General features: G+C 41.9%; 1 protein-coding gene across 1 annotated transcript in view; it reads left to right on the top strand.

The window, feature by feature from the left end:
- Positions 1–9,342: 9,342 nt before the first annotated feature.
- PCOLCE2 (procollagen C-endopeptidase enhancer 2) overlaps positions 9,343–22,397 on the top strand; it is a 67,896-nt gene continuing 54,841 nt past the window's right edge. Inside the window, exons 1-2 of the mRNA XM_082624976.1 lie at positions 9,343–9,767; positions 10,762–10,870. Coding sequence (XP_082481102.1) covers positions 9,685–9,767; positions 10,762–10,870 — 192 coding nt within the window. The 5' untranslated portion in view covers positions 9,343–9,684. The remainder of the gene's footprint in view (positions 9,768–10,761; positions 10,871–22,397) is intronic.

Here is a 22,397-nt window from a genome sequence, read left to right as displayed (position 1 = left end):
AATGAATGAGATTAATTACTTACAGAAATAAACTTGAAGGACATTCTCAACGGTGAGGATACAAACTGGGTCTGTTCTATTCAACACTGTATCTGCAGGGCCTAGTGCAGCAGTTGGCATAAAGCATAAAGCAGCCTCTCAAAAACTTATGAAAGGAAGAGAGGGAGAGAGGAAGGGAAGATTTTGGATTAGCTGAGATTAAAAATCTAACTAAGCTTTAGTGAATGTTAAAAAAAAAAACTGTAGCATTAGAAGGAAAAACATGTTGACAGGAGAGGATGGTCAGTTTTGAATTTAGAAAAGGGAACGTCAAAGAGTAAAAATGTGTTATTACTTCCTCAGCACTGTCTGGAGAAGATACACACACACACACAGATGCATACACACATTCCAACCTGCATCCATATCTATATATGCATGAATAATAATGTGTAGGAAATAATGGATATATTATACATATATTCATATACCTATTACCTTGCTCAGAATTCTCAATATATACCAAGAATACACCACAAGGGTCAAAGGAAAGTGAAACAAGCAAACAAAATCTCCTCTAGATACTGCCAATGGAAACATTACCAACTGAGAAAACAGACAATCGCCAGCTGCAGGCACAGTCACGGCACTTCTGTTGCTACAACTTCCCATTTGTGCAATTAGTTCTACACAGCAGGCCAGAGTACTCCTGTCATTAGCGTCTGGCAAACAGCCCTCAGTTAAGATGTGGAAATTGCAGTGTCCCTGAGAAAAGGCTCTGGACTCTATCAAGAGCTGTAATCCTATTAAATTCCATCAAACAAGTCTCAGGCTCATTTTTAAAATTAATAACCGTTTAATGTCCACAATAAATACATGTTGATGTTCAAGCATTTTGGCTTTATTTAAATTTACCGAAAGTGATGTTTTCCCACATATATCTTCTTTTGCAATTATCTTAGTGGAAAAATATGTATTCAGAATTTGACTTGTTTCTTAGGAAAAATGAAGTTTTTGTTTGGATTATTCAAAAGTATTTACAAGACTATGAAGTGTTTTTAGAACTCTGAGGGCAAAGGACTCAGGGCACATACTTGAAACAGTTTTATTAATATCATGGATTTAGGACTGTGTTCATAGCCATAATTTTATGTATATTTATGTATAAACATATATTCATATATTACAGTATATATAAATCCTTTACATATAATTTTTTATATTTATAAATTCTTTATATATAAAGTTTTTAGAGAAATTCTTAAATTTTAATTTCATTGAATTTTAGTTAATTCTTAAATTGCAAATTTTCTACAGAAACACTTAAAAGAAAACCAACTGCAAAATTCACAGAACTCTGAAGAATCTCGTAATGATCGTCTCATAGTTTTAATGTCTTTGCTCACATATAATATTAATTTGGATAATGCCTTTTAGGTAGTTATCTTACCTTTTCAAAAGCAATAAACTTTAGCAATCTTGAAACTCATAACAAACCAGACTCAAATTGGAAATACAAATTCTTTTATTCCAGATGTTTAATGAGCAATGAATGTGAATCTTTTCCTTGAGGGACAAATAAAAGGCAATTGAATTGAGGTAGATTTGTTGGTTCTGCCTGTGTTTAGAATTGGTTTCTCCAAACAGTAGTTTAGAAGACCAATGAGTAAGCAGGAAGTGACTTGTGAATGGAGAAAATAGAAAAAGATCCACTACCATTCCTCTCAGGAAATCATGTTCAGTCTGTCACTGCAGTAATGTTGACACTATGAGATCATTATCATTGATTTTCTTTATCGGTAACTTTCCCAAAATCAAAGAAGGACTTGGAATGAAAACAAACTCTTTAAATCCCTAGATATAATTTCATAGTAGAAGAGGCACATCAGAAAGGATGGGAAACTAAAGGGACACTAGTGTCGTCTTTGGGTGGCAAAGTTAATGGTGGTTTTCTTCTTTCTCTTTTTAAATATTTTCCAGAGTTTATATAATGAGCATGTATTTCCTTTCTACTCAGGGAAATTTTTCCTTAAAAAATGGAAAGAAAAAGAGATGGTGACCAAAGATGGAAACCCATGCAGCTTAAGAGAGTGCTTCAGTTTTCATTCCTTGGTGTTGGTTAGGGTCGGGTGCTGACACCAAATGCTTGCCTTGAGCTTTGAGAATCAGTGAGGAGGGCACAGGAATCTCAGGGTAGTCTGGGGCAAAGGGATCTGGGCTAATACCCTCTGGTGCTCTGGCATTTCTTGTTCCAGACTCCTGGTTCCTTGTTAGTGGGCAGTCATGGTGGCATTCCTCTCACCTTTGGGGTCCCAGCACTTTCCTCCAAGTAACCCTATCTTCCTTGAAGACAACTACCATCTTGGCATGACTCATGATTATGAGTAATATTGAGTCCTGGTGAGAGAACCAGATGAATTAATTGCAAAAAGCATCCATATCTGGATCAATTTATTGAGGTTATTTAATTATGGGAAGTATACCTAACAAACAAAAAAGATATTTCTTACCTACAGTTAATACTAATCTATCTTATAGACAAAGACTTATCCCCCAAAGTCAACATAATAAAATAATTCCAAGGCGTTTTGATTTGATTTGGTGGTGTTAATTATACTCTTCACTTCATGGCCCTCATTATCATCAATGGCCCACACACTGAGGATTTTTTAGGATCAAGTTCGTTTTTTTATTAACACTGGTACTTACATCTTTTCTCATGGCCGAGTCTCCATATTATGTGGTAGAATCCTGTGTTCTCAACAGAATCTTTTTTAAGTTCTTGGAGGGCCATCTTCATGTGGAAGTCGGGTGTCCAGTTGTTCTGAATCATTCACCTCAGGCTCGCTCTTCCTTTCCCGTAATGTTTGCTTACATGCTGCTTCCAGAGGAAGAAACAGGGTAGCAGAACCTTTTCCTCAATACCAACGATAGAAAAGTCCTGGGAGAGCTCTCTGATTGGACAGTCCTAGGTCACATGCCCCACAGGGCAGGTGAGGCGGGGGCCCGGAGGAGCAGTGAATGGAATCGGTGATCCTTGGTGCATACACAGTGTATATTCATCCACTCCAGGCACCATCTCCATCTACACTGAATTCATGGGTCCCAAATGAGGCTCTGCTGGATTGGCATGCAGTATTGATGAAGAACTTGGGTTTTCCAGTCAACCGGGGTTCAAATCCCAGCATTTCATTTATGTATGGCAGGTTTGGGATTAGTGGTTAACCTCTAGAAATCTCAGAATCTTCACCTGTAAAATAGTGATTATCACTCTTACCTTATAGGGTTTTTGGCAGAGTTAAATGAAATATTATTGTAAAGCATTTATATCACTGTTCCTGGTGTATAATAAGTGCTCAGTAAAAGTTAGGGATCATGATGATGATGAGGAGGAGGATTTATCGTGGAGAGCTTCCATTGGACAAAGTTTCATTCCAAACCAGCAAAGGGCTGCTGACTTCTTTGTCCAACGTTGGCAGATGAGTGGAGTTGGTTTCATTCAACACACATTACGTTGCCTTGGGACCCTTATACATAAAGACTACCTTGGAGCCGTTTTCCTCAACAGAGAAAGGCTAATTGAACTTTGTATATCCCTGTCATGGACATTAATCATACTTGTGCCTGCCTTTTTTTTTTTGCGGTACGCGGGCCTCTCACTGTTGTGGCCTCTCCCGTTGCGGAGCACAGGCTCCGGATGCACAGGCCCAGTGGCCATGGCTCACGGGCCCAGCGGCTCTGCAGCATGTGGGATCTTCCCGGACCAGGGCACGAACCCGTGTCCCCTGCATCGGCAGGCGGACTCTCAACCACTGCGCCACCAGGGAAGCCCCTGCCATTATTTTTTGAGTAGCTTTTTAATATTTGGGGACATTTCTACAGCATGCAGACCTTATGCCCCACAAAGAGTTGTGTTCCTAGCCTCTCTTGCAGCTGAGATGCCGGCATGTGACACAGACATTACCATATGCACTTGCATGAGACTGATTCAAGAGATCCATCTGAGCAAAGAGGGTCAGTGATGAGCTTTCATTCTGTAGGTTGCAGCAGAGCCGTCTGGCCTTTGGGGCACGAGTACTGGGAGATTGAATGTCTCGGGGCAGAAATGCATCTGCTGTGCTCTCAGGTGTCACAGTGTCAGCAAGGTGAAGTACCTGCGTGTAGTACTTAGCCTTGGTGGCAGCAGTGGCCACAGATTTCTCCCGGGGACATTTCTGAAGCAAGGTTTTGGCCACTATTCTGGGGAAAATAGCCTTGGAATAAGTTTCTCCAGTTCTCTTAATGGTAATGTGAACTACCTTGTGTTTTAAAATATATCCCTTATACTGCTTGAATCAGCCAGAGTGGACTCAATTGCTTGTAGCTGAGAAGCCTAACCAGTACAATTCCCCTCCAATGTTCTATTCTTAGGAGGAATAGTATGCTTCCAAACATCAAAGAATATGGAACTAGGGCTTCCCTGGTGGCACAGTGGTTAAGAATCCGCCTGCCAATGCAGGGGACATGGGTTTGAGTCCTGGTCCAGGAAGATCCCACATGCCACAGGGCACCTAAGCCCGTGCGCTACAACTACTGAGCCCACATGCCACAACTACTGAAGCCCGCACGCCTAGAGCCCATGCTCCACAGCAAGAGAAGCCACCGCAATGAGGAGCCCATGCACTGCAACGAACAGTAGCCCCCACTCACCGCAAATAGAGAAAGCCTGCACACAGCAACGAAGACCCAACGCAGCCAAGAATAAATAAATAAAATAAATAAATTTATAAAAATAAATAAAGTTATAAAAAAATATTGAACTTTTTTTTTGAACTTTTAATTCTAAAAATCCTTGTTCACAAGAGGACCTACTGATAGACCTGTGCACAAGAATTCAAAGATTACAGAGTTCCTAAAAGTTGATAGTATCTGAAAAGCTGAATTCAGAAAAGGCACTTCACCAGTAAAGTATTAATATCATAACTCTACACTATTATATTTTCCTAGGTAAAAGAACATGGGGATATTCCAGTTTGATAGTTTTGCAGAACGACAGATGTTATGGAAATGTCACAAACAGTATTGTCACTAAGTTGGGCTGCATAAAAGAATTTCCACACTATTTGCTTTCCAGATACTTTTGATTCCTTTTGTACATTTGGAGCACTTATAAATCTAGAGACCCATGTGGTGCAGATGGACCAGTGTCATGTTCAAGGAAGCACAGACCACACCTGAGTTCCAGATATGGCTCATGCCTCTAAAAGAACAATAGGAGTGGGCTTCCCTGGTGGCGCAGTGGTTGACAGTCCGCCCGCCGATGCAGGGGACACGGGTTCGTGCCCCCGTCTGGGAAGATCCCACATGCTGCAGAGCAGCTGGGCCCGTGAGCCATGGCTGCTGAGCCTGCGCGTCCGGAGCCTGTGCTCCGCAACGGGAGAGGCCACAACTGTGAGAGGGCTGCGTACCGCAAAAAAAAAAAAAAAAAAAAAAGAACAATGGGAGGGATCCAGGGGTAGAGCCCAGCCCGCCATTATGTCCTCTCCCGGCCTCTCCCCCTCAGTCTGAGGCAGTCCCCTGGATTGTTGCTCAGGTGCTTTTCAAGATAGTTGGAAAAATTATCTGAGATTTTGAATGAATCCATACCTGAGATTTACTGTACTGGAAAAGGCCACTTACTTAAAACAGGTTCCAACGTTTCATAGCAGATATTAAAAAAGTGTTTAGGGTTTTACCTTCAAAAATGAAGCTGAAATTTTTAAAGTTAAATTTATTTTGTATTTAACAAAATTTCATCTATATTTGCAGCTATATGCCAATTCTCATAATAAAGAATGAATCAAATCTGGATTTTTTTGCACAATTTTCCCTATGAAATTACAGTCGAGCAAAATATAAACATTCTTCCCCTTCACCTTTGATTTTCACAACATCATAAAGTAGAATGTTATGTCTGAAAAAGTAGCATAGGGAATCAATTGTTCTCATGGGCATCTCTTTAACATATTTGGCATTAAAAATCATTCTTTTTTGGTCAGCGAGCTTTAGTTTTTTTCCTTCAGTTGTTCACTGGAGTAATTCGTCCAGGTGTTCATTTGTCAAAGAAGTCTATCATTCCTCCACTTCTTTCACTATCACTTGCATCCATCTTATGAGATTCTGGATCTTTTACAAGATCAGTACTGCACCATGGATTAAATGTGCATTGTATTTATGTTGCATTTTCAGATGTTTGCAAGGTTGATGAATTGACCAGTGACTAACCAACAAAGATGTTGACAAACTGGGCCCAGCTAGGTGCTAATATTATGCAACAATGTACTCTGAGCGGGTTCTAATTTTATAAGTGGTCAGTTCATTGGTGAGTATTCTCATATTCCCATGATTTTGAGTCTCTGTGCAACTTGGGTAACGGCAGAGACTGGGTAATATATACTTTGGACAACAAGGATCACTTCACCTACCACTCTGCACCCTCAGAGGTTTGGTTCTCTCCACCTCTCTCCTTTCCTAGTGCCTGGAGTTTTGTGGCTCCCTACCATTATACCAACGCTGCATCTCTGAAGTCCAGAAATTGGTCTCACAGAAATGGACCTTACACACGCTTTCAGAGTCCACTTGGGTGTGTCTCAATTTTGACACATTAAGCTTCTCAGGACATTTAAGCTTTATAATTTTGGTCAGAACTGTACCGAAATGTTCATTGCAGCTCTATTTACAATAGCCAGGACATGGAAGCAACCTAAGTGTCCATCAACAGATGAATGGATAAAGAAGATGTGGCACATATATACAATGGAATATTACTCAGCCGTAAAAGGAAACGAAATTGAGTTATTTGTAGTGAGGTGGATGGACCTAGAGTCTGTCATACAGAGCGAAGTAAGTCAGAAGGAGAAAAACAAATACCGTATGCTAACACATATATATGGAATCTAAGGGGAAAAAATGTCATGAAGAGCCTAGGGGCAGGATGGAAATAAAGACACAGACCTACTAGAGCATGGACTTGAGGATATGGGGAGAGGGAAGGGTAAGCTGTGAAGAAGTGAAAGAGTGGCATGGTATATATACAATACCAAACGTAAAATAGATAGCTAGTGGGAAGCAGCCGCATAGCACAGGGAGATCAGCTCGGTGCTTTGTGACCACCTAGAGGGGTGGGATAGGGAGGGTGGGAGTGAGGGAGACGCAAGAGGGAGGAGATATGGGAACATATGTATACGTATAACTGATTCACTTTGTTATACAGCAGAAACTAACACACCATTGTAAAGCAATTATACTCCAATAAAGATGTTAAAAAAATAAGAACTGTAGTTCCAAATTAAATATGCGTTTCTAGGAGCAAATAATAATGTCTTAGTAAATTTTTAAAATCACATGGTAACGTCCGTTTCTTTCTACATGTCTCAACAACAACAGAACTATCAGCGTTGGAACCCTAACTTTTTAGTGAGGATATAAATGCAGTCATCAGTCTGTAAATTAAGAAAAGAGTTGTTGCATATTTATGTCCAGATAGTTTTCTATCCATTTAGTCATGTTTCACACTTTGTTTTTTAATTTTAAATTTTGAAAACTTAGCTTAGTTTTGAAGAATGAAGTATTTGCTGGCTATGATCACTTCAAATCATTACCAGAAAGTGAATTAAGCAATATTTTCACTTCCTAATTTAAAACTATGACTTTTAAATAAAATATCATCTAAAATACGTATGCTGTTGGACAGCATGTTCTTGAAATGTGTGCAAAATAAACAATCATTTATTTTCCTATTTGCTCTTTTAAAACAATTTTATTGGGTTGAGGGTGTAGGCTTCAGCATATAATGTAGTTTGCCAAATTCTGTAATCCTTTTTTTTTTTTTTTTAAGTCATACAGGGTGTGGTGCCTTCAGAAAATTTTTAACAAGTTGTAATTCTTGGTGTTTTTTTCCTTCGCATTTTCAAAAATAGTAAGAAGATCTAAACCCCACAGGGAAATTCTGGTTCCTACTATTGACTCCTGGATACCCCTCCTCTAAAAAGTGAGATTATTCTCTGCGGCCAGTTGTTGCTTATTTCCTTGCCTGCAGTACTTATGTTCTTAACACTGTAGGCTCATTATTAGAAGTGAAGCCTTGGGACTTCTCTGGTGGCACAGTGGTTAAGAATCTGCCTGCCAATGCAGGGGACGCGGGTTCAAGCCCTGGTCCAGGAGGTACCCCATGCCGTGGAACAACTAAGCCTGTGTGTCACAACTACTGAAGCCCACGTGCTTACAACCCGTGCTCCGCAACGAGAAGGCACCGCAATGAGAAGCCCGCGCACCCCAACGAAGAGTAGCTCCCGCTGGCCGCAACTAGAGAAAGTCTGCATGAGCCTAGCAATGAAGACCCAATGCAGCCAAAAATAAATGAATAAATTAATTAATTTTTAAAAAGAAAGAAATGAAGTCTTGATAAGGATTATTTTAAGGCTTAATTTTTTTGCTTAGAATGGTGAAAATACTTTAGGAGGAATAACACCAATGAGGCATTTGAATTCAGCTATGTCCCCTTATGGTGACGTAGTCATTGAAAAACCCAATAGCTCCATTCCATTCTTGTTTTTCTTTTATTAATCCCTGGTTATTGGGAAGCACTTAGCAAAATAAATATTTTAAATTATTTTTAATTAAAATTAATTAAAAGTAATAAAGGAAAGCCTTGATTCCATAAGACTGCAATTGTTCTTAGAAAAACAAAATTCTCTGTACATCTCAACTAATCAATATTACAGAAAAAGGCATCGTTGTAAAAGATCTTTGAAGAAGAGAGAGGCGCCAGCAAAGAAGCGCTATTCTCAGGACGTAACATGGGGTGGTGAGAGCTGAAGATCCGGAGTTTGTCTCCGTTATTTGCAGCGGTAATGACAAGTCACTCACTAATCACACGGCTGAAAACTCACTTCTAAACCGCCCCCCGCCTCCCGGACAGAACCTATCTCCCTATTCTCACACACCAGTAAAAGCAAAAAGAATCTACTGAGATTCTGTGTGTGTAAAGTAAGAGAATTAGAGTAGGAGTTAAAATATAGTAGAATCTCTCTTCTACTTTCTCTTTTCTTTCTTTGGATCTAGATGTCGGAAGGAGGAACCCTCTTTTCCGGCAATCAGCAAGCGCGAATATTTTTTATCTGAAAGCAACTAGAGAAAAACATTCCCCAAAGCAAACCAAACCAAGGCTACCCCCCTCCAACCCCCCTCCCACCCCATCATCTGTAGATCAAGGCGCCAGGTCCCATTTGGGTACCACGCGGCAGGGGATTCCCTTTCATCCTTCTCTCCACAGCCCCTGCCCGAGGGATGTGAGCGGGGTGCGGGTCCCGGGGTGCCAGCGAGGAGCCGCCCGCCCCCACGCCCGCCCCGAGAGAGGAGGCGGCTCCGGCCTGGGAGCCGCCCCCTCTCGCCGCCGGAGAACAAACGGGATATTCAGCAGTGGCCTGTGGCTGCCAGAGCAACTCCTCAGGGGAAATTAAGCGGCGAAGTAGACTGCACCGTAATCGCCTCTAGAAAAGCGCCCCGGCTCCGCCTGCCGAGCACGCCCGGCTACCTGGGCTGCCCCGCGGCGGCGCGTGCGAGAGAGTGGGAGAGGGCTCGCCGGGGTGCGGGGCGCGCCGGGGCGGGAGTCCGGGCCGGTGCGGAGCGCGCGGTGCTCCGGGGTGCGCGCCGGCGTGGGGCGAGCCCCGAGCGTCTCCACCGGCCATGAGGGGCGCGGGCGCCTGGGCCCCGCTCTGCCTGCTGCTGGCCGCCGCCTTCCAGCCCTCGCGGCCGCAGCCCCCGGAGAGGTAACGCGACCCCCGCCCGCGCTCCCTCCCTTCCTCCCTCTCTTTCCCTCGCCCACGGCTTGGCTTTACCCACTCCGCTTCGGGGCGCCGGGGGACCCACGCGCCACCAGGACCCCGGGATGGCGCCCGTCCTCGGGGCTCCTTCCGGCGCCCCCCAGCTCCGCCCGCCCCACGGCCCCGCAGCTGGCCACCCACCACCTCTCCTCTCCCCGAAGGTTCAGGCGGGCGCTGGGAAGCACTGGGACCTAAATGTGTGGACTTTGCTTTACTCCTGTTTTTTTCCCCGGAGAGGCTTTGCCCAGAGACAGAAACCTGGGGGAAAACGCGAGCTGCCCGGCGCCCGGGGAGCGGCTCTTGGCAGGTTTAACTCTTCAACCTCTGAGCTGCCAGATGGCTCCAGGACCTGGGCCGGGAGACCCGCCCTATGGCCAACTTTGCCTTCTCCTTTTCAGTGGGAGGTTCTGCCAATGGCCAACGATTTTCAAACAAAGAGAGAATTAGGCATCTCTCCAAATCCAGGAAATTAAAACTTTTTCATATTAACCAATTACTTGTCTAGCTTTAAAACCATGCACTTCACGGAGCCTAGCGCTCACCCTCTCTCCCTCTCTCTTTCTCTCTCTCTCTCTCTCTCCCTCTCTCTCGCCCTCTCTCTCTCTCTCTCTCTCTCACTCCCCGCAGTTAAATTTTCCATTTACCATTTTCCTGTAAGATCTTACCACTTAACGTGGAGGACTTGATTGCATATGGATGGATGGATGGATGGATGGATAGATAGATCTTATTATGGTGGAGACAGATGGCAGCTGGACTGAATGTTTTAGCAGGCTAGAATTTATTCTAAGAGCTAACAAGTATTTCAAATCCCGTATATGATGCAGGCAGTTAATTGTCAGTATTCACTTTATCCATATTAATAGACTGCACCTTTCTGAAATTGACATTAAATTGTTAGACAGTGTTTCAAATTTCTTTTCCTCTTTTATTTCCCCAGACCTGTTTTCACATGTGGCGGCATTCTTACTGGAGAGTCTGGCTTTATTGGCAGCGAAGGTTTTCCTGGAGTGTACCCTCCAAATAGCAAATGTACCTGGAGAATCACAGTAAGCATTTTTTAAAAGGGTATTCTCCAAAAGTGAATACTGGAAACAGTGGAAGAGCTGCTGCTTTTTTCCTCTGCTGTCAGAATTTGGGTTGGGGGCAAATGTCTGTAAGAGTGAAATGTTGGATTTACCTCTACTATTTGGGAGATTTTTAACAGAACTAGTGGTACCCTGCATTAACAGTAGAAAGTGCTCGAGATACTGCTTGGAGAGAGAAATTCTTAAAGCAGATGTGTGTCTGAAAACCCAGTCTGACTCAGCTGAGTTTCATGGATTCAAAATTAAGGCTATCTTCAGGCAAAGGCCCATCATAAAGACTTCTAGAAGCTATTTGTTTCCTGTGCCTTTCATAAATGTCTCCCAGTGGCGGATAGAAGATCAAAGGTAGTACTCACCTCTGACTACTTTATAACCATTAGGGAGAAAAAAGGGGGAAAGAAAAAGAAAAAAACAATCCCACTTCATGTCTCTGACTTAAAACCACCACTAAAGGCAATCTAAGAATAGAGAATAACAATAACTTAGGGGAGAAAAAGCCTAAAAACAAAAACTAACAAAATGCCCAGGTTGGTTAGTAATGGCATAGATTATGCTGAGTCAAGATAAGAAATCAGATTTAGAGACAGCCAGCCTTAAAAAAATAAGTCCGGATTTAGTCAGCTAGAGTGAGTCATCTTTCCAAGTGAGCATAGTAGTGACTATTATCTTCTTCATTTTTTTTCAATTTTGGGAAGTTGTTTGGTAATTGAACACATTAGTTCACTGCTTCATTCAGTCAGATTGTACCACCCATGAATGAATGATTTTTAAAAGTAGGTACCTCTGGGCTTCCCTGGTGGTGCAGTGGTTGGGGGTCTGAGCAGGGGACATGGGTTCGTGCCCCGGTCCAGGAGGATCCCACGTGCCGCGGAGTGGCTGGGCCCTGAGCCATGGCCGCTGAGCCTGCGCGTCCGGAGCCTGTGCTCCTCAACAGGAGAGTCTGCAACAGTGAGAGGCCCACATACCGCAAAAAAAAAAAAAAAAAGTAGGTACCTCTTATTGAAGACTCACTGGGTGCCAGGCACTGTGCCAAGTAGGTAACAAGCATAATCTCACTGAATCTTTGAAATCACTGTGAGGAAGTATTATTATCCCCATTTTATAGATGAGGAAGCTGAGGTCTAGAACAATGATATAAACTGACTTGATCAACCATTGGGTAAGTCCAACTTTCTATGAAGTAAAGCCTATTTTGCAGTGAGGCCTTCCCACCAAGAAGGTCATTTGACAGGCAGATATGAGGGGGTCTCCTTCCTTAAATAAAAGTCAGCTCCTATATGCATTGGTGCTCTCCTGTAAAATATTGGCTATCTAATGAAATGGTACAGATTTCATTATGTTATTGCAACACAGGGGGCCAGGAGAGAATGGTCATGAAAGATAGCTCTGCAATATTGATGGTAGCATAAATGTGAAATAAGGCTCCGAAACAAACATATAACTTGGTTTTCATGTGATAGTTGTGTTTCAGTTATGATTAAATGGCTGTACGTTAAAAATGACCCAAGGAAATTAGTGACTGAGAGACACCATGGGCCTAGCAAGTAGACTCCATGGTTAGCCCAGTGTTTTGGGTCTTCGGGGCATTGTTAGTGTTGGAGGTGGGGAAGGGTGTCCAGTGAAAGTTGTCCTTGGTAAAGGAGGGGTGTGCCCTCGCAGAGGCCTGACTACCTTATTTTGTTTTATTTTATTTTATTTTATTTTTTTATTTTTTTTTTTTGCGGTACGCGGGCCTCTCACTGTTGTGGCCTCTCCCGTTGCGGAGCACAGGCTCCGGACGCGCAGGCTCAGCAGCCATGGCTCACGGGCCCAGCCGCTCCGCGGCATGTGGGATCTTCCCGTACCGGGGCACGAACCCATGTCCCCTGCATCAGCAGGCGGACTCTCAACCACTGCGCCACCAGGGAAGCCCCTGACTACCTTATTTTTATGTGTGGGAAAGAGGAAGTATAATGGATGCTCCTTATGGATACAATGTAAAGGTAAGGCATGCTGGCTCTCATTCCATCACTTATAAGCCGTGTGATGGATTTATCTTTAAACCTCAGGACTGTTGTGAAGATAACATGCGATGGTAGGTATAAAGCTCTTTAGCTGAGTGTCTGCGATATAAGAAGTGCTCACTAAATGTTAGCTACCACCGTTACCGTTGTTGTTCGTATTGACTCATCCGTTCTTCTGACTGGTAGGCAATATGGCAGATCACTGCCACCCCCTTAGTATATTGGCTAAGCTGGGCTTGGCATCAGCCTTAAAGCAGCTCAGACTTTGATGGAACAATAGACTTTGTTATGTGTATCTAGGAAGCACCTATTTCTGTGCTTGGGTTCTCCTGTAATCTTACTGGAGAGATTCCGTGTGCGTTAGGACTAGGTTGACTCCCAGTAACAGAGATCCAAAGTAACAATCACTCAACCAGAAGCTTGGTTCTCTCCCGTGTAAAGGAATCTGGAGGTAGGCAATCCAAGATTGGTGTGGCAGCCTCAAATCATTAGGCACTCAGTATCCACTTAGATGTGTGCTCAAGTTCCAAGCCATCAGGTTCATGGTTTAGCCAACAAAAAGGAAGAGAGGAAGGGCACAGATCCTCCCTTTAAGGACATTCTGCAGACTTACCTGCACCTTGCTGTTTACATTGTACTGGCTAGTTATTAGTTACATGGCCTCTTCTAGCTGCAGGGAAGCCCTGAAATGAAGTCTTCATGTCAGGAATCCATGTGCTCCGCTAAAACTCAAGAGTCTTCTTTTGAATAAAAGTCTTCTATCAACTGTGGAAAGAAGGGAAAACAAGCAAACAACAAGCAGTCTCTGTGACATATTTATTTGTGGTTTGCCCAGGCTGCCTGAACTAAGGCTCAAAAGTTGAGTAGCAAATGCCAGCCTTTTTTGAAAAATATATATTTTTAGAAAGCATAGGTAATGCACAAGAAAGGACTGCACAATTTGCTTTTCTAGTGAAAAGCTTTATAGTTTTCACTCTTAGCCATCTGATTCTGTTTCAAGGGGCTGCCTCTTTTATGTTTGCATATGAGTAGCACCAAGAACTTCCAGAGGAGCCCAGCACATTCTCCTGGTTATAATTACAGCCTCAGCAGAATGTTCCCAAAGGCCTTGGATGCTCTCAAGATCTCAGTTTCAAAATATCTTCATTTCTTTGTATTTCACAAGGAAAAGCACTGAATCGTTGGGGAAAATATTCCCAGTTCTTCTTCATGGTCCTCTGGTGTGTCAGAGCAGAAGAAGGGAGCTCCCTAGCTTCTGTATATCCTTGGGTTGATAAAAGAAGGAGGACTGTGGTAGCACTAAAGCTTGTAGAAGCCGGTAGCCCTAAGGTCTGTCATTCATTCAGCAAATGTGTGTTAGGTCTTGGGTACTACTGGAGTTTTGGTGAACAAGGCAGCCAAGCTCCTTGCCCTCATGCAGCTAGCATCCTAGTTTGGAGAGACAGGCAGTTAATGTTTAAACAAACAAGTAAACAAGAAAATATTACATAGTGATAACTGAATTATAAAAATAAAATAGATACTACTTCATATCCATCAGGATGGCTATTATTAAAAAAAACAGAAAATAATAAGTGTTGGCAAAGATGTGAAGACACTGGAACCCTTGTGCATTGCTGGTAGGAATGTAAAATGGTGCAGCTGCTGTGGAAAACAATAGGATACTTTCTCAAGGAATTAAACTTAGAACTACCATATTACCCAGAAATTCCACTTCGGGGTATATACCCAAAAGAAGTTAAAGCTGGGATTTGAACAGATATTTATACGTCCATATTCATGGCAGCGTTATTCACAATAGCCAAAAGGTGGAAGCAACTCAAGTATCTATCCATAGATGAATGGACAAACACACTATGGTATACAAAGGAACATTACTCAGCTTTAAAAAGTAAGGAAATTCTGAGACACGCCACAACATGAGTGGACCTTGAAGACATTATGCTAAGTGAAATAAGCCAGTCACAAAAGAACAAATATTGTGTGATTCTGCTTACATGAGGCACCTACAGTAATCAAAATCATAGAGATAGGAAGTAGAATGGTAGTTTCCACAGGCTGGGTGGGGGTAGAGGAATGAGAGTCAGTATTTAATGGATACAGAGTTTCAGTTGGGAAAGATGAGAAAGTTCTGGAGATGGATGATGGTGATTGTTTGCACAACTTAACGCCACTGACCCATGCACTTCAAAATGGCGAAAATGGTACATTTTATGTTATGTATATTTTACCACAATAAAAAAATTTTCTTAATAAAATAAAACAGAGCAGTGGAATATTAGATAATAACTGTATTCCAGTTCCAAAAGGGCAAATCTGTAGAGACAGAGAGTAGATTAGTGGTTGCCTGGAGTAGGGGATAGGTATGGAGATAAACAGTTAACGGTCATGAGGGATCTCAAAGGTGGAAATGATCTATGGTGATGGTTGTACAACTTGGTATAGTTACTAAAAATTATTTAATTGTGCTGTTAAAATGGGTGAGTTTTATAATATGTTAAATATACCTCAAGAAATATGTAGAAAAAACCCAACAAACATAACATAGTGATGGGATAGAAGTAGCTATGGATGAGGTGGTTGGGAATGGACACTCTGAGGAGGTGACATTTGAGCTGAGGCCTGAGTGGTAAGGATCCAGCCATGTGAAAGTCTGGGGAAGAGCATTTTAGGCAGAGGGACCGGCGGGTGCAAAGGCCCTGAGGTACAGACAAGCTTGATTTGTTTGAAGAACAGCCAGGAGGTCACTGTGGCTGGCACAGAATGAATAAGGGGGACGATGGGAGAAGTAAAAAGGGTGAGCAGGGCCCTGTAGGCCATGGTGAAGAGCTTGAATTTTATTTTGAGTAGGAAGCCACTGGAGAATCTTAAGCAAAGGACTGAGATGTTCTGATTTTAAAAGATCATTCTGGCTGCTGTGTGGAAGATGAATTGTAGGGTGTTGAGAGTGGAAACAAGGAGACCAATTAGGAAGCTGTGTGGCCTCCAGGAGAGAGAAGATGGTAGAATGGACAAGAGGGATAACCAAGGAGATGAAGAAATGTGGGCTCTTCTGCCTAAAACAGTTGTCTTAGCAGTTCTGAATGCAGCTAGGGTGGAGTGGCACCAGCCAAGAGGCCCAACGTACCAGGCTCTGGACCCTTGCTTGACATCTGATCCAGACAGCGCTGTGCTCTGGTGTGGCCTCATCCAAGGCAGTCCATTTAAGGCTTTCTGGAAACCAGTGGATCCAGTCCATTTTCCAGCTCCTGCAGTCAGTAAACCAAGAATAGAATTCCCACTGGCTATTCAACATCATAGGGACGGAAGAGTCTCAGAGTAGCCCCCAAACTCAAGTTCCCGTAGCTAGAAAGATCCTGCTTCTCACCACTCATCTGCTTTGCAGTCCATTCTTCCAGACTGGAGACGTGTCCCAGCAAAGTGGCTTTCACCACCAAATCCTCTTCATCAAACTCTATCTTATCAGTGGGGGTGTGGAGGTGGGAAAAGCCTAATGTTAACATCTGTATACTTTGAGAAAGGTGAAGGCTAGTGGTCACAAGCAAACTTTCTAGCCATTTGTATTGGACTTTCTGAGATGGAAGTACAGCTTGCAGAATGGAAATTTAGATTTGCCCTTAAATTATAGGACTTTAAAATTTTCCTTGCTATTTCTTGGACAGCTGCACTGTCTAAATATACTATCAACATTGGCTATTTAAATTTAAACTAATTAAAATTAAGTTAAAAATTAAAAATCCAGTTCCTCAGTCACCCTGGCCATATTTCAGATGCTCAATGGCCACATGTAGGTGGCAGCCACCATATTGGACAGTATATAATATGAATATTTCCATCATCGCAAAAAGTTCCTTTGGACAGTGCTGTTCTAAAAAAATTTCGAGGTTAATTTTACTCATGTGAAGATATGTTGAGGATGCACGTGCTCCGTGCTGCTTAGTTGTACTTCTGCTTTGCAAACGAGGAAGCTGATGCTTGTTCTGTGTAGTGCTGAAGCTGTGACTGGAACTCAAGCCTCGTGACTCAACTATATCTTTCTGGCCACCAACTCTTGGTGACCTCAACTAGTCTTAGGTTTTACTAATTAATTTTGCTGAGTGTGTTCTAAAAAACGTACGGCTAGAGTTCAAATCAGAGAATTTGAGGGTTAAGAAATTGTTAAGTATTTTGTTACTAACGATGGAGTTGAGGGTTTCTTAGTTTCTCATAAGAGCTGAGGTTCAGGACTGTAACCTAAGGGGCATCTGCATAAAATACCAAGTCTGCATACATGGGGGGTGGGTACGACTTAAGTATGATTTGACAGCTAAGGGAAGTATAATTTTTGGAAAATGGTGGCTGGTCTTCTAAGCAGGCTTGGAAGGACAACACGACTGGGTTGAGGCAAAAGTCACCCAAAGTGACTGAAGGATGAGAACTAGTAACTGTGCCTGTACCAAGCCCGGCAACAAGAAATGAAACTCCAAGTATTGACATACCACCACCTGGACCGCTCTATCACAGTGGTCCCCCTGCTGGGTACATGTGCCCAAAGGGGCAAGACTGTGCAGAAGACAGTAAGAGACCTCTGAGATCCCTAAAACAAGTCAGGGAGAGTGGACCAGTGTCAGATAGAGCGCAGCCGGTGGGATGTGGCTCACTGCTACACTGGCAAGGCACATTTTACCAAGAGCCCACCAAGCACGGCTGTAGGTGCTGGAGACACACAGATGAATACCTGGGAGATGTGAGCATGGGAGGCTGCCTGGGATGACACATTCCCCAGGCTCTGGGTGGGAAGGGAAATAAAACCCAACAGGCACCTTTCCTTCTTGGGTCCACCGGCACAAAGATCACCATTCTATTAACGGTTTCCTTATAAATTCAGTGCAAACTTGGCAAGTCACCCAATCCTTCGGTTCCTTGATCTTTTCATCGATAACTTGTTCATTTTATAATCCCAGTAGAATTAGAGATTCATATTGATAATTTGACACAATTTAAAAAAAAAAAGAAAAGAGGCTTTAGTAGCAAAATAATACCTTGTGAAAGCAACTCTATTCAGAGTTTGACTTGGGCTGCATATGGTATGGCCAGCTAAGTGGAACCAGCTGAAACTTGGTTTATAGCAACTATGCAAATTAGAGGAAACTTGAAGCCTAGAACATTCTGGGAACTCTCCTCGAATAGGTATGTAGGAATTGTTATGAAGTTAACACTAAATATTGCATCTGAATTGCTGTTGTTATCTAACAGAAACAGCAGTTGGTATGCAGATGTCAGTGAAAATGATTTTGTTCTTAGATTTAAAGGTGGGCATAATTTACAAAACAGTTTTTAAAAATGAGATTATTCATGTATGTGGTCTTATTGTTATAAAACTTTATCAAAATTACAAGGTATTTGTTTATGATTTATATCTCTTTTTTATTTCCCAAAAAAGTTTGAAGGTACTGAAATTAGAGAACAGATTATTGAAGGTTTCAGTTATTATTCTGAGCAGAAATCTGGCTTGGGAAAAAACCAGCAAACATTTGAGCAGTTTAAAATTTGGTGTTTCCTTTAACTCTGAAGTAAATAATGTGGGCCGATCAGAAAGTTACAGACTTATGCCAGAAATGGAAGGAGAATTATAGCAATGAATAGAGTCAGTCCTATTTAAGCCGAAAGTATACGGCAAATTTTTCCTTATTTAGCTAATTCATGCAGAGGAAAAAGGCATAAATTGTCATATGTAGAAGATCTTCAGATTCCCCAGGTAATACACGTACTGTCATTTTGATAACTACCTTTTTTTTTTCTACGCAACTGGAATTAAATATACTGGTTAGGGCTTCCCTGGTGGCGCAGTGGTTGAGAGTCCACCTGCCGATGCAGGGGACGCAGGTTCGTGCCCCGGTCCGGGAAGATCCCACATGCCACGGAGCGGCTGGGCCCGTGAGCCATGGCCACTGAGCCTGCGCGTCCGGAGCCTGTGCTCCGCAACGGGAGAGGCCACAACAGTGAGAGGCCCGTGTACGGCAAAAAAAAAAAAAAAAAAAAAAAATATATATATATATATATATATATATACTGGTTATTATACAGGTCACAGATCTAAAATAATAACATATGGTTACTTCATCTGCATCCAATTCCGTGATGTCAGTGGATACATGTTAGTATGTCCATTTCACAAATGGCAAAAGTGAGGTCTAAAGAACTTGTATCTTGCCTAATATCCCTGCAAATGGTTTGAAAAGACTAGCACATTTTCTGACTCGGTGACACAAATGCACTATTATGCACTTATTTAACAAATAGCTCAATGCTTATTGAGCGTCCGCTATGTACTGAGCATTGGGCTGGGCCCCAGGGGTAAAAAGTCAAGGCGTAGTTTCTATGCTTACGGAGTTTATAATCTGGTAGGGAGTAGTTAGATAAGAAAATCAGTAGCAATTATGTTGTGTAAATAATTATGCTACTCACTGTAAGTAGTTTTAAGTATCGATAATGTGGAATAAGGCTTATTGACATTTTAAAAATTATTGCAGTTCTTAGATTATTTAAATGAAAACAATTATTACCTCATGCAAAGAGTAAAAGATGTTATGACCCACTTTACATCTGTGCTGCTCTAAGACTTGAGAAATTGTTATATGTCCTTTGTTTGACAGCACAGGGCTGTTTTACAACACATGCCTTGATATTTCCAAATACACCTAATAAATAATTGTGTAAAGGCATTCCTTACCATGGGGTGATTTTGTTACTTATGTGTGTTAAAGTCATCATACTGAATCCATCCTCCAAAAGCCTGATTAAGTTTAAATGGCATTCACATTTACTTTAGAGAAATGATAGATTGAAAATGTGATTGGGATTTACAACTTCCTACTAACCTTCATATGGCTTCATGAAAAGCAAGTCAGCAGTGGTGGGGCATGGAATTGCATGAAAATTGAAACATATACTGATGTTCTATTTAGATTGGTGCTAGGTATATAATTTGAGAAAACAAATAGTGAATTTAGACAGGAACTCAACATTTAAGTCGCTTAATCATACCTAAGGGTATGGCAAGGGGTTCTAAAATTACTGTAACTGTTATTTGCCTGGCATAACCACAGCAGGACAGATAGCGGAATGGAATTTTGGCCTTAAACACATATTTCCTGGCTTTAAAATACATGTAGGATTTAGAATTATATAGAGATTTAAATTCCAGTCAACTATGGGGTTTGTTTTAATGTACCTATACATTTGTTGGACTAGGCTTCGTTACTTCAGCTGCCTGAATAGTAATTTAACCCAGCGCTTGACTTATTATTCGTATCTAATATCTTAGTAAAGATGAGTGCAATTAACAGAGAATGTCTGCATACCCAAACTTGAGCACTATATGAATGCGAAAAGAGCACTATTAGCTACATGTTTTCTGATTTTAATTAGGAGAGAATAATTCAGAAACTTTGTGATTCTTATGACACTTAAACTGTCCCAGTTAGGTTTCAATTGATAAAATACTGGAAGCATTAAAGCATTTTCCATGCTGCCTTCAGTCCTTCTGAGAAGCAGGGGGAATATAAATCCTAAATAAATAAGCAAGTAGGTGACATTTTCCCACTGGGGCCTCAGCCCAATTTTTCTAAATTTGTTTAGTTTCCTGCTTGCTTTTAAGGGCTTCTGTTGCCTGTTTTGTTTTGTTTTTCTTTGCTGTCTCACATGGAAATCAAATATGTTTTTATTGATTGAAAACATGATGTTTTATTAATGTGCTTATTTGTACCGCTTGTATTTTTAGGGCTGGTTGAAGGCAGATGCCTTAGAAAGGGCTTAATGAGTAGAGAAGAAAATGAGACCATGAAAATGAAGTCCTCTTTGGGTATTTCTTTTTTCTGAAAGAGATTCTCTTTAATAATATATTAATGACAAAAAGTCATTTTTCCTGAAACATCACTATAGTAATAGAGCACAAAGATAACACATTTAAAACCCCTCTATTAAAGAGCTGTATAATGAGAACGCATTTAACAGAGGTAAAACACCCAGAAATGGTTTTAAAGGTTGTATTATTAAAAAGACTGATGGAATTAGTTTCACACTCCTATCCAGAGTTCAATTTATGATATGAAATTACAGGCAAATTTGAATTGTTCCATAAAATTTGCAGATTCCTTGCAATCTATCAGGTATTGACAGAAAAAAAAAGAAAAAGAGAGTGGTTTCATTGCTTGGTTGCCCTATGCTGGAGACCAGAGAAGCATTTACAGGGCTCCTAATTCTAAGGCTTTCTCTCTGTTTTTTTTTTTTTTTCTACGTTGTCCTGCTTTTAGAGTTTGGAAAGTGTTCCCGTGGTTAGCTGCTGCACAGTTAAGTTTTATCTGTATGGATCATTATTCCTTGATCCTATGAAAAACGTAATCACCCCTGCACATTATAATTTAGCAGCTTTATTGACAGTGGCAATGGCGCTTTGGGGGTACTCTTGAATTTCTTACTCTAGGGACTTGGGAGAATAGAAGTGTTTTCTTCAGATATATTATAAGAGTCAAGGTGGCAAGTCTCTGTAAAACCAATATAAATATCTAAAAATAAATGGAACAGCCACAGAGACGTGGGGAGTTGCAATTAAAGCTGCACAAGCCCTGCCACTAAATATCACCTCTCTTTCACCACCTCAGCCCCAAGACACTCCTGGACATGACATATAATAAAATAGTGTTTCCCAAAGTGCAGAGGGAGGGAGAGACCTTTTAGTCACAGATGGGCTGTTCTGTGGACCAAGCTGATAAGAAGCCCAGGGAAGCCAGTGGAGAGTTGATTTCTGCTTACTGCTCCTAGAAGTGAATTGATAGTGTTACAGACGAGGGTTCTTGACCTTCCTTAATCGATAGAAATTGATGAGGCCAGACAAGAAATTCAGGCCGTGCTTTATTGGGGCCCCTGCTGCAGCAGCGGGGGGGAGTGAAAACAAGTAACAGTTTCCCTTGCTCATTTCTGGGGAAGGACAGCAAGCTGGTTCCTTATATGGGGTGAGGATAAGGGTGTGTCCAGGGGTCGGGCTGGAGGTGTGGCTTAGGTGGCTTGCCCACACTTTTGGTGGAGTTGAGTGCAGGTGACGTGCACATTACCCCTGTTTTTGCTCTGGGCTCTTCAGAAGTAGCAGTTGGGTCTTTTTTTTGGGGGGGGGGCTCTTCAGAAGTGGCAGTTGGGTTTTTGATCTCTTTGTATCTTGTTGTCCATAATTTGCCCCACCTGGGCATGCATGCAGTTATTTTTAGTCCCTTATAGTTTCTTTATATTTTTTTTGCTTGAGGAGACATTTTTCCAGGTGCAAGCACGGCAGCAGAGGGTCCCAGGTCCCAGCCTCTCTCTGTAAGGGTCTGATAGAGGTCTGATATAGACTTTCTAAAAGCCCTGGGCTATGATTGACCTTCTGGGAAGAAATCATAATTCATTACAACTATTTTTGAAGTACCTTCCAGAGATCAGATGCTGGGTTGGGCAGGGAGACTGTAATGTTT

This window comes from Mesoplodon mirus (genome assembly GCF_964341445.2).
Source record: "Mesoplodon mirus genome assembly, chromosome: 6".
In the NCBI taxonomy this organism is placed as follows: Eukaryota; Metazoa; Chordata; class Mammalia; order Artiodactyla; family Ziphiidae; genus Mesoplodon; species Mesoplodon mirus.
Note: the sequence above shows the minus strand (reverse complement) of the source record. Positions and strands in the feature narration are given on the sequence as shown.